At 34.1% G+C, this 18,431-nt stretch overlaps 1 protein-coding gene across 2 annotated transcripts in view; it reads right to left on the reverse strand.

Annotated features, from left to right (window-relative positions):
- Nucleotides 1–2,372: 2,372 nt before the first annotated feature.
- The window catches only part of LOC148943436 (WD repeat-containing protein 76-like), a 94,142-nt gene continuing 78,083 nt past the window's right edge, over nt 2,373–18,431 (reverse strand). For both annotated transcript variants that reach the window (XM_089101386.1, XM_089101387.1), the window contains exons 10-11: nt 8,775–8,902; nt 2,373–5,477 (exon numbers count right to left, since the gene is read on the reverse strand). In XM_089101386.1, the coding sequence (XP_088957512.1) occupies nt 5,322–5,477; nt 8,775–8,902 (284 nt within the window). In that variant the 3' untranslated portion in view covers nt 2,373–5,321. The remainder of the gene's footprint in view (nt 5,478–8,774; nt 8,903–18,431) is intronic.

Here is an 18,431-nt window from a genome sequence, read left to right on the forward strand (position 1 = left end):
CTTCCTTCATGGAAATATCCTCCCAAATAACCCCTACCCCCCCCCCCCCCCTACCAGGAAAAATACCCCCTAAAAACGTCTGTATACTTCCCAATAACCAATACTATATGTTAACAGGGGGTAAAGTTCAAAACTTTCAGCCCTCCCCCCAGGAGCGTCGGGGGATTAAGTCATCCTAAAAGACATAATTATAATATTTTCGAAAATCCTGAACAAAATGGCTATCTCAAAATTTTAATCGGATGACTTTGGAAAAAAAATGAGCGTGGGAGGGGGCCTAGTTGCCCTCCATTTTTTTTTGGTCACTTAAAAAGGGCACTAGAACTTTTAATTTCCATTCCAATGAGCCCTCTCACGATATTCTAGGACAACTGGTTCGATACGATCACCCCTGGGAAAAAAAAACAAAAAAAAAACAAACAAACAAACAAATAAACACGCACCCGTGATCTTTCTTCTGGCAAAAAAGGCGAAATTCCACATTTTTGTAGATGTGAGCTTGAAATCTCCACAGTAAGGTTCTCTGATACGCTGAATATGAAGGTATGATTTCCATGAAGGTTCTATAATTTTTAGGGGGTCTTTCCCCCTTTTTTCGAAAATCAGCCAAATTTTCTCAGGCGCTTAACTTTTGATGGGTAGGATTAAACTTGATGAAATTTATATATTTGAAATCAGCATTAAAATGTGATTCTTTTGATGAATCTATTTGTATCAAAATACCATTTTCTAGAGTTTCGGTTACCATTGAGCCGGGTCGCTCCTTACTTACAGTTCGTTACCACGAACTGTTTGATAAGAACAGTTTGGTTTTCGGGCAAGGTTTTTTAGAGTAAATTCCATCTATTCTGACACCAAAGTACTTTAGTGATCGATGGTAAACTATTCTGGCAATAAGTTTCATCGACCACCAAGATCATTTGGTATTGGAAAAGACGAAATTTAGTCCCTAAGCCCATTAATAAAAATACCAGTGGTGGTTATCTATATAAACCTAATAAATATGATTTTTTTATTAAAAATTACCTTGTATTTATGTGTTAAACAGCAATTTTTTTTTCTCTTTATAATATTACAATATTTTTCCTCTTTAAACTCCTGGTATAGCAAAGGTACCCTTTCTAAAACAAAACACTAGTTTTCTGAAGGATCATTTGAGGTTTTCACAACCTTTCCCCATTCCATTTATGCCTTATTGTTGTTTATAAAATAGCAATTCATATCCCTTCTATTTCATATCCTTCATATCCCTTCTATTATTTGGGCTTAAATGTATGTTTATAAATAGAGTTTAACTTTCTCATTATTCATTTATATACATTTTACTTTTGCGGGTGCATGTACACTTTAATCTACTATTGATTGAAATCTAGGAATGAATAAATGCCCTTTTTTCTGATCAACTGCAATTCTTCTTCTTTAAGATCCCCCCCCCAGGTTAAGAAACGATGGGTTTGACTCAGTATTCGTTTTGTGAACTTGAACGGAGTTTCCATTTTAAAATTATAGAATTCTAGTTCAGCATGTATCTTAGCTTTGTCAACCACGTCCCTCAATTCTTAAAAATTGCTCACCTTCGCTTTGATTGGTTAAAATCCGTTGAACTGGAATTCGAGCTCTAGGCTTTAAACTAAGCACACATGGAAACAGATTTTTTTTTTTGCAAACAAGGATTGCGCTTTGACCAATTATATCACTCTCTTCTTCAAAACTGTTCACCTTTACTTTGATTGATTAAAATCCGCGAAGCTGAAATTCGAGGTCCAAGCCTTAAAATTGGGATTTAAACTAAGCACATACGGAAACGGGTTGTTTGCATAAAATGGTTGTGCTTAGACCATTTGCATCGCTCTCTTCTGAAAAACTGCTCATCTTTACTTTGATTGGTTAAATTCCTCAGAACTAAAGTTCTAGTTTTAAGCCTTAAAACTGGGATTAAATCTAAGCGCACGTGGAAGTAGGTTGTTTGCATAAAAGGGTTATGCTTTGACCAATTACATCACTGCTTCTTTCCCCAAAATGGTGGCGCATTGACCAACTACATCGTCCTCTTCATAAAAAGTGCTTACCTTCACTTGCATTGATAAATTCCGTAAAGGTGAAATTTGCGCTCGAGGCTTTAAAACTAAGGACACGTGACAATAGGTTTTTTGCATGAACATATAGGGTGGAGGAGGAACGTCCACAGAAACATTGAACTCAGGCGGATTGATGCAGCAATGAATTGTTAGTAGTAGTAATAATACACAAATCTTCAGTTTTTATTAATAATTTAATTTAAATGATACTTTAAGGGTCATTTAAAGTAAGAAAACTTAACTCATCCAAATTGAGTAACAAAAAGTATAAGTAAATAGAAACAATCGTGATTTATTTATCATATCAATTTTGGAATATAAAGCAATTAAAGGAAAAATATAAATACCAATTTTCCGATTTACAGTTTCTAAAAAACAAATGAATACATTTTCCCTTAGTATTGCTAAAAATACAAAGTAGATCATAATAATACCGATTTACAAAATTCGAATTTCGATGGTAATTTAATACGATTGATACTTACAGTACCATTCGATGTAATAACAAAGAAATCACTTTCGAATTGAATAACAAAATAGCATCAATAAAAAAAACAATCTTAATTTATTCATCAAATCAACTTCTGAATACAAAGCACTTCGAGTACAAACATTGATGCAAATTTTTCATATACATTTTATAATAAAAAACCTAAATCTTCATTTGGTAATTTCTGGGATAGAAACTGCCAGTTTTTTTTCTAAATTTAGACCTACCTTGTCATTCTTTGTTTGACAGAAAAAGTAACCAAAAACATTATTTTTTTCCTCAGGGTTGCTGCAAATGAAGCAATAAAGACTGATGGATACCAGAAAATTTATGTTTGCAGATTTGGAGAAAATCTTAAATGGAGATGGGCTTGAAATAACAGAAAAATTTAAATGGAACAAGGAGGCATTGCTGCAACCTATCTTGACAACTTGAGACAATACAGATATAAAGGGCTTTGAAATGTGAACTAAAACGGCAAAAAATGGAGCCTGTGGGGTTTACAACGATCCATCCTCTCCTAGGAGGAAATATACTCATCAGTATACAACATTCAGTTGTACACAGTGACTTCCTGTGAGAAGTAGATCATGAATACTTTAGTCCAAAGAAAATCGTCCCAGACAACATAGGCAATGTTGTAAATTCAGACATCCAATCTCTTTATGACAATTCTCTTTATGAGCAGTGTTTTGTTTAATGATAGTTTTAATCAGTGTTTTTGTTCCAGAGAGAATACCAATAAAACTGGCTTATTTAAGCTCTGGTCTAGACAAGGTTTATCTTTATAACTCCCCCGCACAAGCTATCAAATTCAGCGCGGTTCAGCGCGACTATCAGTTCATCATGTTAGGCCACTAGCCAAAGACTCGGGAACAGTTTAATTTCAGCAAGTTTTTTTAATTTTAAATTTTCTTCATCATAAAAACAACACAGACGAAAAAAACAAGAAAAAAAAAACACACACACACAAACAAGTGCATGTGCAAGAGTAATGCCTTTAAATCTATTTAAGGTTTGTTCAGTTGTAAACTTGTCGCACTGAAAAGGCGAAATCGGAAACGGCTTTAACATACCCTGAAACATTTTAAAACCATTAACATACCTTATTGAAGCAGGTTTTTTAGCCATAAAAATCCTCTTAGTAAATCTCTGTCTTGTAACTTCCCGGAAAACATACTGGAAAAAATGAATCTAGCATCAGAGCGCACTTTTGTTCTTTCATTCTTGCTTTAATTTATGAACGGAAAAAAATAAATTTTTATTTTTTCAAAATGTGTGCACGGAATGGATCTACTTATTTTTCATTTTCATTCATATTTTACCTACGTCACTCTTGGTTTCGTAATTTTTCTTAGGGATATTTTTTTTTGTGAATTTGTCTTGCCATCCGTAAGGATCAACTTAGCCACTTCAGCATAGCCATAATAAAGGTATTATGGTTAGCTGAACTATGTAAACTTAGTTTATTTGAATTAAAAAAGAAGAAAAAAAAATGAGGGTCACAAAGAAAAAAGATGCTATCTTTTTTGGACGATTAAAAAATGATTATTGGTTCAAACTGTTAGCAATATAGCCTAACTTAGTTTAGCCGAGCAGAGTAAATAGATGAGACTAATAAAAAAATCGGTTTGGTTCTATTTCAGAAAAAATCAGAAGATCCAGTTTACCTTCCAGCAAAATTGTCATCAAAATAAGCGGAAGGATCCTATCTATATAAACATCACCGTGCCCATTTTTAGAAGAAGCTTTTTTTTCTCGTTGAAGTTTTCCTATCCCAAAGCCCATAAACTGAAAATTTTCTAAAGGTTTTAGGTTAACTTTGCTACACAGAAACAATTCGTAGCTTGACTTATTCTTCAGATGTTTCAAAATAAACATATTCCAGTATTTAATTAAGTAAATATGTATTATTTTCTTAACTAAATAAATTAAAAATTATTTTACTCATTGCTGAAGATAAAGAAATGTCCATACCTTGTCTACAGAGTGTGTGGAAATCTTCCAATTGGAAAAAATGAGAAAGTTTAGGAATAAACACAAATTTCTTTTATACCCCTTATCAGCCCCCATCCCCAAATATAAATAATCTAATTACTTCTGTCTTTATGTTTAAAATAATGTTTATCAAAACTATTGTTTGATCAAATCTGATTGAAATTGTGTTAAACTATCATATGAGCAATGAAGCTGAGATTGGATGTGGCCCAAAAAAGCAAAATTGAAGAACATAATTTTCTGAACTAACACGTAGTACATGTTTTAATGATAGTCACATAGTAAAAGACAAGTCCCAAAATATAAGATGAATTCGGTATATCAACAAAACACTCATTCAAAGTTATCGAAAAATATTGCAAACGTAATAGGTTTCAGACCCCTACCCTCCCTCACGCACATATACCAGTTGAACCTGAAATTTTTCATACATCTTAGAAAGGTGTGTATTTTCCTGAAGAGAAAAAGCGCACGAAGACACAGGTTGTCCTGGAAAAGGGGTGGGAATCCTTGACGCTGTAAACAGAGAACCCATTTCCTGTATTCCACCAGCCCTTGGAAGCAGGGTTGAGTCTTACTTTTCATTTTCGGAATGATATGCCCCAACAAAAATTTAATAACGCATGAACAGTCTTACATTCAACCTGACGCAATAGTACAATGAGTTTCTTAGGATTTGAGCACATCTGAAGATGATCCATTCCTTATAGATTTAAATTAATACTAAAACACACTGTTATGAACCCCCCAAGCGCCTATTTTGGCTCTTCTAAGAGATAAGCTTTCCCAGAAGAGCTTCCTCCAACCAAAAATTCCAATGTCGGATGGAATGCGGTTACGGGCAAAATTGTGGTCAGGTTGTCTCCTTGAAAAGTATGGAGCACGCTACCATCTACAGAAAATGCTTCAATCTGAAAAGGAAAAGAAATAGATTATAGATAAATTGTTCAGAAACGAAAGATGGGTGGAAATTAGGTAGCTGCTAGAGTATATAATGCAACAGCATCTATTTTGAGACATTCAGTGAATAAATTGACTAAGCGAACACCTCAAAGCCCTAGATTGCTTCTGAAGCTCATAATAAAAAAAAAATTCTTAGAAGTAATTATCAGGAAAAAAGACTTTTGACTATCCATTCAAGACCCTTAACAAGGTATTGCGTCAATACTAAAAAAAATAAAATAAATTGAGCGATGGTCTAATTTTGAGCTTTTTGCCTCATTGAGACTTCAATACAAAAATGAAGGATTCTCCTTCCTTTATTCGACAATTAATGTTTATGTTACCAGTAAAGAATGCTATTTCGCGACAAGCCTGCTGCTGTAACTTGCACCGATAAGACTCGGCGCTTATAATAATAGATTCATTAATTTCAGACCTATCCATTCACCGAGCAAGAATTATGATATTACTTACATTTTTTCTTAGAGAATGATGTGAAAATACTCAAAAAAGGGAGATTATTCTATTTCACATGCTTTTTGCTTGCTTTCAGAGTGTTTTTTGGGGGTCTTGCGTTTAAACATTAAAACCACAGGATAACAGAAAAACATCACACTTAAAACTTACACAGGGTACATACTACTACTACTACTAAAAAATCACTGCAGCACCAGGCCGCCTGAGGTCAACACAGCTACAAACCCTCCCCATATAGCCGAATCTATATAAAACCTCCCTTTTTACAGCCTCCCAAGAAGTTCTTATTTCCCTTAAATCCTTAAATTCATGGACAACCTAGTTTCCGTTTGGCCCTAAATGGTTGGCCAAAAAGGATGATTTTTGACAATCTGTCATCTTTCATCCACAGAACGTATCTTAGCCCTCTCGACCCGTCGCTCATTATAGCTCTAGAAAGCTGGGCAGAACAACATTTTTTTACAGCTCACTGTTTGAAATACCGTCAGTCAAACGGTACCAAAACAATCCGTAGGCAATTTCTCTGGAAAACATCAAATGAATCGTCTTCTTTCTTTCGGAGCGCCCACATTTCAAAACCGTTCTTGACCATTGTGATCACTGTAGCTTCCAATATTCTAATCTTGGTTTGCAGACTTGACTTCCTATTTTTCCAAACTTTTTTCAACTGTGAAAAAAAAACCTGGGCCTTGGGTATTCTACTTCTAACATCTTAAACGAAGCTATCTACTTAACCAATCTTCTCGTTACCGAACATCATCTCTTTACCTTCAATTATTCCCAGTCTAAGCAACTCAGTCTTTACATGAATTTTCATGCCTATTCATGCATCCTAAGCTCTAAAAAACCTCCAAAAAATAATTTATTTTGCTAATATTTTCATCTAGGACGCTCAAATCATCAAGACAATCTAATTCTGGGAGTTTTCTTTCTCATGGCCTTTACCGTGATCCTTAGGACAAAGTCCGTCAAAATTATCCATACAAATGGGGAGATTGAACGCAATCCTGCTGAACTCCTGATTTAATACGAAACCAGCAAAACGTCTATGCATTCCTAACCTTAACTGCAGCAGCGCTTTTCTTGCATATGCCTTTAATGTAACTATCAGGTATATTATACAAGGATAGGACCTTCGCTAAAGCTCTTCTATTGAATGAATCAAACGCTTGCTCATAATCTATGAAGCTAAGAACTAAAGGCGTATTTATCTGAGAGCAAAGAATTGGTCGACACATCCTCTCCCCTTTCTAAAACTACATTGTACTTCCTTTAAAGCTTTATCTACATCATCTCTAAGTCTAAAAAGTATTATTATACTAAGTAATTTGGTACCTACGGAAACCAGGCTATTACTTTTATAATTACAATGATCACTCTTATCACCTTTTTTATACAGGGGTTTAATTAGGGCTTCCCTAAAATCGCTACGTACTTCCTCTTTTCAAAATCATATCCATAATCTTCAGTAACTTATTTCTAACCTCATAACTGCCATATTTATGAAACTCATTAACCACACTATCAGCACTATCCCACAAAATCAGTAATTTGGATCCTACAGAAACCAGGCTGATCCTTCTATCACTACCACAATCACTCTTATCACCTTTCTTATACACGGGTTTAATGGAAGTTTTCTTAGAATCGCTAAGTACTTCCCCTTTTAAAATAACAACAAACATTAAGATAAAGACCATTGCACCGAAGCCTAAAGGTATTTGAAAACGCTCGCAACCCATACTGTGGCCTATAGTATTATTAAGTTAGACTCGATAATTCACAATAAGCTCCTCAAGATGTCTTTTACTGCGAAGACTTGCCAGTAAGAAAATATAAGGCCTAGATCAATTTAAACTCTTCTACATGTAGAAGCTCTCATCCAAGCTAGATAAAAACTGTCTTTTGATTCAACTGAAGAGAATTTTAAATATTAGCAGCATTTACATTTAAACAAGTTCTTTCATTCCAGACTAACGGCAATGGTCAACAATTATGGATTTGCGCTTTTCGGGTCGTTCTCTTAGTCTTGTCTCGCTTGATGGTCCAAGTTGTTGGACAAAATTTCTTCTTGTTCTTCAAACGGCTTATCATTTTCGACAATTGTAAATTTACGCTTTCTGGTCATCCCATTTATAATAATGAAATACTGTCTGTATACAACATTTTTTATACAGTGCATGACATTCTATGCGAGGTTTCCCAAACTCGTGACCTATCCAGATTGTTTTTGTTTTTTTCAGACAAGAAAACCTCAGAGGAGGGATAGACATTTAGCAAGAAGAAAGAGGAACCGGAATAAATCGAAAAGGAAGCAAAATAAGAAACAGGTCGAGATGAAGAAAAGTAGGTGACAAAGAATGTAGATAATACAGAAGATAAAGGACGAAGAAAAGCATAAGATCATAAAATACAACTGTAAAGAACACAGATCAAATAAGAGAAGGGGGGATATACATTTAGCAAGAAGAAAGACGAGCCGGAATAAATCGAAAAGGAAACCAAATAATAAACAAATCGATATAGAGAAAAGTAGGTAAAATAGAAGATAAATGATAAAGAAGGAAAGGGGTAAAGGGAAATATTAGATAATCAGAAAAACACTGTAAAGAAACACAGATCAAAGAAGAGAAGATATAAAAGGATAAAGAAACGTAGAAGATAAAGAGAAGATTAAGAAAAGTAGGTAAAGCGAAACACAAATAAAAAAGAAAAATGACAAAAGGAAGCATAAGATTATATATGTATATAAAAACATAGATCAAAGAAGAGCAGGTGTTGAGACTTACCACGCGATTGCCGGTAAACCCTCGCATTGATCCAGAAACAAAGACGTCTTCTCGTTGAGGATGCCAGATAGGACGGAAAGGAGTAATCCACCTCCCAGTAAAATTATTATGTTTCAATGATAGAACACCTAAAATATATACAAGGAATAAAGTAAATTAACCAAAGTTGCAAATCCTGAATTCCAGTAGCTGTAGCTAACAGCTACAATCTAATCAGCTGAATGTAGATCAATGTCATTTGGCTAAGGAACTCCAGGTGAATTTTGAAAGATTTGAAAGCAAAACAAATTACCTTTTCTTTGTTAATATGATTTTGAAGTAAGTAACAATGAAGATCATATTTCCTTTCAATGATAAGTTAATAAAATAATTTTAAAATATGAGAGCTTATTTATCTAATAAATTAACCCTTCCTAAGTAGGCAAGTTGTATTGAACATGTTATAAACAATTGGAAAGACTATAATAATCTCGAGATTCAGGGGGGAAGGAGTCGCGAGTTTGAATGTTAACTCCTTCGGGAAACTTTCTATGGAGTTACGGTATATTTCTTAAGAGAAAAGCGGGCGACGGGGGTCGTGGAAATTCTCTGTAATGGCAAAAATTAATTTTAGGACAATTATTTATCAATTTTAACAGCTAGAATAATGTGGAGGATCCCAACTTCGGAAAACACCACTGCTTTCATGAGCATGTGAATTTGCGAATTACACGATCAAAACAGTTCCAAAAAATGAGCCTTTGGTCCTAACGAGAAGGTAATTTTTAGACCCTCAAAAGCAGCAAATTATTTGTCAGACTATCAGCCAAGTAACAACATAGCAGCGGAACAAGAAGCAAATAATGGCAATCCTGGACCAATAGCCCCTCTTCACAATTGGTGTGGTTATATTTATATATCAGTATTCCACCATTCAGTTTTATATTCAGAAAGTAAATAGGTTCATTTAAATATGGTCAGTTAAATGATGCTTGCGATAGCCAATACTCAATTATATAATAGTTTCGAATCTTTGATTTATTTATTATTGTTTACTTATTTATTGTTCACAGTGCATGAAAGAGGTCCCAACGTGATAGGGTTTTTCAGGGTCGGTGGATAATACTTTTTCTCTTGATTCAATAATGAAAGGTTCATGTATACAGAATTGATCAAAATTCCAGAGCCCCAAAGGTTCCCTCTCCCCCTTTCAAATCGATTTTTGAAAATAGCCTTGGTTTTAAAACCTCGAGAAGACTAAAACAGTAACTTTGACAAAACAGTAAGAACAAAAATATGGTTTCTTCTTAATCATTTCATGTTAGTGACAAGTTATGTCCTGGGTTATAACAACGATGTTGGCACAATGTATTATTTATTATTCTTTTTTTCCTTTAGACCACGGCACTTCGTATCGAAGAAGTTGTCGTAGAAACTTCGAAAAGGGCTCATTCAATTGGAAAGGCATGTTTTTTAAGTAAGTACTGTTTTGCGATTCCGCCGCCGCAGCGCTACGGTCGGCGTTCTGCGCATGCGCGCTGGTTACCTACATGTCTTGTCTACACACTGACACCATTACAGTCTTATTCGTCATTGTATACGTTGTTTTCTGAATGTTTAAGATGCCTCCGACAATCGTGACTCCCGCCGATTGTGAAGTACGGGCTGTTATACGATTTCTTAGTGCTAAAGGCTTAAAACTGATTGATATTCATCGTGAGCTCTGTGAAGTTTACGGACAAAACATTATGAGTGATGGAATGGTAAGGAAATAGGTGAGAGCATTTAAAGATGGCCGCACAAATCTGCATGATAAAGAACAGAGTGGGCGTCCTTCGGTCTTTAATGAAGATTTGGTGCAGAAAATGGAAGAAAAGGTGAGAAAAAACAGACGCTTTACAATTTCATCAATGTGCGACCAGTTTCCTCAATATTCTCGTAGTGTTTTGTATCGCATTGTGACTGAGAACTTGAATTACCGGAATCGTGTTCACGTTGGGTTCCAAAAATGTTGACAGATTTGTACAAAACCCAACGTTTAGGCAGTGCATTGACTTTCCTTGAGCGGTACCACAATGAAGGTGAAGATTTTTTAGAACAAATTATTACTGGTGACGAAAAATGGGTGGCCTACGTCACACCAGAATCAAAACAACAATCCATGGAATGGCGACATTCATCATCACCCAAAAATGGTGAAGCTTAAGCAAACAATTTCTGCCCGGAAAATCATGTGCACAGTTTTTTGGGACAAAAAAGGAGTATTGCTAGTGGAGTTTCTGCCTCGTAATGAGACAACCAATGCAGCGTCTTATTGTGAGACATTGCGTCGTGCAATTCAGAACAAAAGACGTAGCAAGTCGAGTAAGGGTATCGTTTTGCTGCATGACAATGCCCGTCCACATGTGGCTAATCGGACCAAAGATCTCATTAAATCCTTTAAATGAGAAAGTCTAGATCATCCTCCATACAGCCCTGATCTGGCGCCCAGCGACTAGCATTTGTCCCTGCACTTGAAGAAACACCTGGGTGGTCAGCGTCTTCAAGACGATAACGAAGTCAAAACAGTTGTGATACTTTTTTCGACAAATATCTGGACTTTTGTACCTGTTTTTTCACTGTCTAAATAAATGGATTTATCCCCATTTGAAAGTTTATTTGTTAGTTGCGATACAGTGGTTAACAAGTCAGGCGGCAGAATTTTATGAGGAGGGTATTTAAAAACTGGTGCCATGTTATGACAAGTGCCTCAATATTCACGGAAATTATGTAGAAAAGTAGATTAAGGTGCAGACTTTCATGTAAAAATTAAATTATTGCGATATCTTTGCACGTCTTTTTTTAGTTTCAAGACAGTACTTACTTAAAGAACATGCCTAGATAAATTGTAAATTCAACAACAGGTTTGAGGTAATAAATTTTTTTTTAGCCTTCAAGAAACGACAACGACAGTTTTATGGAGAACTTTAAATTTAAAATAAAAATTTCAACTGGAAAGCTTATTTGTCAAATATTTCTGCAAACAACAAAAGAAAACATCAAGGAACTCTTTAATTCTTTAATGCTTACCCTATATAGGATTATTAAGCTTCATTCTGATAGGAATAATCAGTAAGCTAATCAAATTCAATTACGTGTTTCCAAAGGCCTAGAAACAAACATGCAATAATAGTTGTTGTTTCCAGGGATGATCGCATCGACCCAGTGGTCCTAGAATATCGCGGGAGGGCTCATTAGAACGGAAGTTAAAAGTTCTAGTGTCCTTTTTAAGTGACCAAAAAATGGAGGGCAACTAGGCCCCCTCCCACGCTCGTTTTGTTCCCGAAGTCACCCGATAAAAATTTTGAGATAACCATTTTGTTCAGCATGGTCGAAAAATATAAAAACTATGTCTTTGAGGATGATTCCCCACATTCCCCGGGGGAAGGGCTGCAAGTCCTAAACTTTGCCCAATGTTTACATATTGTATTGGTTATTGGGAAGCATACAGACGTTTTCAGGAGGGATTTTTTCAGGTAGTGGGGGGGGGGGGTCGGTGGTACGTGGGAGGATCTTTCCATGGGGGAAGGGGCATTGCTATGAAGGGGGCGCCGGATTTCCTAGCATTATTTAAAAAAAACAGATCAGAAATTACATAAAAAAACAAGTTTTCAACTGAAAACTTTTCAACATTAAAACTTAAAACGGACAGAAACTATTATGTACATGATTGGGTTCACCTCCTAGTCAATACCTCGCTCTTAACACTAAAGTTTTTTTTTAGTACTTTCATAAAAGTTATTTATTCTAATAAACGACCTTTGTGATTAAGGGGTCATTCTTAAAGAATTGAAAAAATTCGGACTTTAGCGTAAAGAGCGAGGTACTGACTAGGGGGCGAAACCCCTAATATAGGTAATAGAAAAAAACGAGAATAGAAGTTTGTCACGTGAATTAATCCTTAAGTTATATATTTTTTTTACTAATAAGAGCGGTGTAAATAAAGTTTAACAACTTCCGAGAAGATCATTTATCCAATAAGAAACAACGTTCATATTGCGCATTTGATTCTAACTAGGCTATTCATGTACGGTGAGCCAAAATCAGAACCTGTATTAATTCAATAACGTTCAGAAAAAAAAACATGTTTTTTAACTGAAAGTAAGGAGCGACATCAAAACTTAAAAGGAACAGAAATTATTCAGTATATGAAAGGGCTGTCCTCTCCTCAACACCTCGCTCTTTACGCTAAAGTTTGACTCTTTCTCACAATTCTATTTTTTTAACAATAACAAAATTTAGTAAAGAGCGAGTCGTTGAGGAGGGGAAAGTCCCTTACATATACGGAATAATTTCTCTTCGTTTTAAGTTTTAATGTCGCTCCTTACTTTCAGTAAAAAAAAAAACTTTTTCTTTTATTTAATCTGAAACCAAAAGGCGTATATAATATATTCATAGGTCTACACGGGTCAAGACAAAGATTTTAAATCTTTTTGTGGGATAGTTCTTTTCAGCTTTAAATTTGACGAAAAAAAAACTTAAAACGTTTATACATAAATAGGACCATGCTGGTTTATAATAGCTTGAATAAAAATCATATTACATCTTATTGTGCAGCTCAAGGGCTCAAGGGCTCGGCATGCGCTTGTATGGTGGATATTAGAAACTGTACCATCTACATCAAATTTAAACCAAAAGTAGCTTGAGATTACCTTTCACTAGATGAAAGTGATTGCATAACAACAGTTTCAATTAATCAGAGGCAAATGTCGATGAAGTAAAGCTATTGAAAGAGAAAGTGTTATTTTATGCCTTTAGTCAAAGCGTCATTGGCAGTCAATGGAAACCACTCTTGGTCGAGTAAAATCGGATCGTAAAAATCTGCCGTACTTCTCATACCCAAGCGAAGAAGTTTCCAAGATAGTCTGAGGCCTCAAGAGTTTTGTAAACCCAATATTCCAAGGAAAATTATGACAAGCACACAAGTTTGCTTGACTATCGTCGACCAGCTTTCTTACTTTTAGATTTCTTTTGGAGGTTAGCGGTTTTTTTGTTGTTGTTTTTTTTTTTTGGGGGGGGGGGGAAGGGGGCAAGGAGAGATAAATAATGTGCAGCTCAAGGCCCCACTTTGTACTACTTGGTGTACATCTCAGAACTTTACGCGTACAGAACAGTTTTGCCATGCGTGGAAAAGCTCCACCATGCGTAGCACAGTTCCACCATGCATTAAACTGTTCAACCACTCGTGGCACAGTTTTGCCACGCTTGGCGCACTTTCGGCACAGTTGGGAACCACTACCTGATGTCGTGATTTCTGAAAGTTGGTGTCCCCACGGTGAAGCCATAAACTATGTTAAAGCGTGAAAATGGTTATATTAGCTATTTTATAAGCAACTTATTATTATAAAATCTTATTATTTTTAATGATGGGATTTTTATTTTTATAATATTTTGTATATTATACCCAGATTTCATAAGATTGTATATCTGCATTTTATTCAAATTTGAATAAAGATGATAGAATGAAAATAATTTTAATAATAATGCAACAATAAGGTAATAATAAGATATCTAATAATAAATAAATTCATTTAATTGACTAGTACTTATTTCTCATAATTTTAATGACCAAAATTAATAAATTTTAACCAAAAATATTATTTCTAATAAATTTTAACATCATTTTAATTTAGAATTTTAGAGGGATGGCAGACCTTCTTATTATTGATGTTTCCAAAATTTCCGCAGAATTACCATATAATTCGCGGCTTATTATCTGTTTACCGAATTTGGCTCTATTCTCCTGCATTGCGACTCACTTGTGCCCGAATTGTATACGATTTTACGGTAAATTATATTAACGATAAGTTTATGTTAGTTCTTTGAAGTAAAGGCATGGTTTTTTTAGTTCCAATTTTTCTATACTCTCTTCCCTGCCATTTCAAGTGGTCAATAACCATATAGAGGAGTCTTAGAAGCACAACAATTTATTTTCCAACAGTTTCGGTAACAATCTTTATCAATTACTTTTTCGATTCTGTTTTTTCAACTAATCTTTTTACAGGCTACTTATATTTTCGTTGAGTAGAATATTTTACTCTATGAAAAAAACTGAAAGAAACAACAGAATTGTTCCATCTAGATTTTGAAAAAAATAAATTTTGCCCCCCCCCACTCTTTTCATGGATTGACACCACTGATATAACAAGGTGGTATTAATTAATATTAAATCATGCAATAAATTCAAATATGTCTGTTCTTTGTCAATGAAAAAAAAGGGGGTTTTGAAGATTATTTGTCTAGATGTAAGAATACGAATGATGTATCTAGTTTTATTTTTTGACTGCATTATAATTGCACTGGGATCGTCTCTGCTTGTTTCTCTTTGCTTTTCACTGCTTGTTTTCTCGATTTTTTTTTTTTTTTTTTTTTTTTTTTTTTTTTTTTTTTTTATTGAATAAACTGATATTTTTTGTTAGTTTCAATAGGTGAGGTGGTTGTATATCCAGGGAGGATGGGATGAATCCTACTGTTGAGGTTAATTGAATTAACTTATTGAAGAGGAGTGTGGATGTGTCGAAGAGGGAATAATAATTTCTAATGGAGAGAATTTTTTGAATTTCGAAATCTTACAAAATAAAGTTTCATCTTACCTTGAGCTAGGGAGGAGAAGCAATAAAACAGTTATTTTAGACAATTAATTAAAAAAAAAACTTTCCGAAAAATAAGTTTTTCAAAGAAAAGTAAAGGTCATTTTAAACTTAAGCTCAGGAGATACAAATAAGTGTTAAAATTCAAACTCAAAATGACCAGAAAATTACTACTATAGAATACATGAAACCAAACACGGACATAAATTAAATAAACAATCATAGCAAAAAAAAATACAACAAGTAATAATATAAATGAATAAATAGATCTTAAAGCAAGTAATGTTTAGATTGAATATGAAAATCAAGCTTAAAACGAAAACAAATATTTTGCTATTAAAGTATAAATGAAACTTAAAACGAACAGAAATTAAATAACAATCAATGCGAACAAACATACAATATATATTAATGTAAATGAATAAATAAATCTTAAAACGAGTGAAACAAATTGAATATGCAAATCAAGTATGAATCGAATAAAAATAACTACAAACAAGAGTTTGGGTATCGTCTCACTGCAGAAGTCTAAAACCTGCTGCGTCATTGGCGCTTTACTGAAAACAGTTCTTTGAAATATTTTCACTTTTGTAACTTTAAGAAATCAAAAATTAATTAAGATTTTAGGGAATAAATATCAGCATATGTATATTAAATTGACAATGCACATTTTTTTTCAGTAAACTCATTTGAATTTGTTTTCAGTAAAGTACAAATTATATTCTGGCTTTTAGAAAGCATAGGGGTTTTGAACCCTACTCACATTAATTTATCCTCGCTTCGAGTTTGACTCTAATATTTATTTTAATTTTTGTTTGTTTTGGGTTTCATTTATTTATTGATACTGATTTGGGGTAGTTGTATGCTTGGTAGATTATATCATAGTCCGGACGCCAGGTGTTTAAAATGTGAACCATACCACGACGGAATGGGGCTGCTACGAGAATTAGCCTACCCTCCACCCCCAAAGTGACCATGCAGTTTCAAAATACCAATGGCACTTGCTTGCGAGTGGTAGAACACTCCGAAACTTGACATTTTATTATATTTTGATGTTTCATGCAAGAAAATGCATGTTCCACAAAGTTTGAGGTGCAGTTTTCCGCTCAAATAGAAATGCCTAGAAGCCATAGAATGTTTTCATAACAAACTAACACGATTAGTTACAAAAAATGGCAGAGTTAAAAAAAATGTCAAAACTATATGAGTCTTGAACAGTCTTGAAAAGTATAAACAAAATCAAACTGAATATTATATATATAGTTATACTAATTGTTGAAAGACCCATCCGTTCAAGATTTTTTTTTTCACAGTAATTTTTATTTTCATTTTCAATGCTGTAAGAACTGGAAAATAATAAATTTGTAATATACGAGTAATTCGTTTTCAGTGAAGCACCAATGACGCAGAAGGCTTTAGGTTTTTAAACTTAAAGAAGGGGTCAGTATCCAAATTTTGCTTGTAGTGAAACTATATTTGTCTTGACCAATCTTGAAAATAAATAATAAATTAAACTGAATATATGATGCATAATGATATTAATTGCTAAAAGCTCATCAGTTCAAAATTTTACTGTAATTTTAATATTTATTTTCAATATTAAGTACAAAAGAAAACATTTGTAATATAATTCGTTTTCAGTAAAGCGCTAATGACGCAGTAGGTTTTAGGCTTCTGCAGTGAGACGATACCCAAACTCTTGTTTGTAGTTATTTTTATTCGATTCAAACTTGATTTGCATCTTCAATTTAAGTTTCATTCGTTTTAAGATTTATTTATTCATTTACAGCAATATATATCCTGTGTTTGTTCGCATTGATTGTTATTTAATTTATGGTCGGTTTAAGTTTGATTTATGCTTTAGTAGTAAATTATTTGTTTCCGTTTTAAGATATATTTTCATTTTCATTCGAAGTATTACTCGCCTTAGGGTCTATCTATAAATCTTTATTATCACTTATTGCTTTTATTTTGATGAGATTGTTTATTTAATTTCTGTTCGTTTTGGATTTCATTTATTCTTTAATAGTAATTTCTGGTCGCTTTGAGCTTGAATTTTAACAGGTATTTGTATCTCCTGAGCTTAAGTTTAAAAATGGCCTTTACCTTTCTTTGAAAAACTTATTTTTCGGAAAGTTTTTTTTTAATTAATTTTGTTCGTTTTTATTGCAAAAAGTTTCAAGTTTTTATGGCATAGGGGGGGGGGGGGTTACTGTCCGATTATTATTGACTTTAAAAAACGGATCTAGAACTTTCAATTTAAATCGAATGAGGCTTTTTTAAAAGTCTTTACCATTACCTCCTTGATAAAAACCTTATATATGAACAATAAACAGCTTGCATAACTTGTGGACAGCGATTGACAACAATGAATGGATTGAAAAAATAGCTCCAATAAGAGGGTTTAGACCATTTCACTTGCTGACACAAAGGGGTCACGACTGTTTGGAATTGACCTTAATAGGAATTTGTGCGCCAAAGCAATTTTGCATCTATCTCAGAGTATGTATTTTAACCTTATAATTGGATAATTATAATAGATTTCCTATGTGTTTTTCCCATATAAAACCCCTTCCCATAAGTTATAAACCCCCCTTAATAAGTTATGCCCCAGGGCATTACTTACACCGCCTACCCCTGGGCCCAGGTGGGCAGTGTCGACACCGGAGTTTTTGTTATCAGAACTTTGAACTATTTTAGCAAAATGTCTATCTCAAAAGTTTTATCTGATGAATTTAGGGCGTGGAGGAGGGAGAGGGGCTAGTTGCCCTTCAATCTCTTTTGATTCTTAAAAAGTGAACAAGAACTTTTAATTTTCAATCAAATGAGCCCTCTCTAAAGTTTGTAAGAGCATCCCTTCCATAAGAAATAATATGAAGGATTCGGAGAATCCTTAAATTATAACCCTTGCCCTGAGGGCTTTGGGGGAGTTGTAATCCTCAAAGACCTAATTTCAGAACTTAAAACTACGTTTAATAAAATGGCTGTCTTAAAATTTTGATTGGATGTTTTAGGGGAAAAGGTGGGCGTGAGAGGGGGGTTAGTTTCC

Source organism: Artemia sp. Qi Xiang Cuo, chromosome 15 (assembly GCF_049724085.1).
Source record: "Artemia sp. Qi Xiang Cuo chromosome 15, ASM4972408v1, whole genome shotgun sequence".
NCBI lineage: Eukaryota > Metazoa > Arthropoda > Branchiopoda > Anostraca > Artemiidae > Artemia > Artemia sp. Qi Xiang Cuo.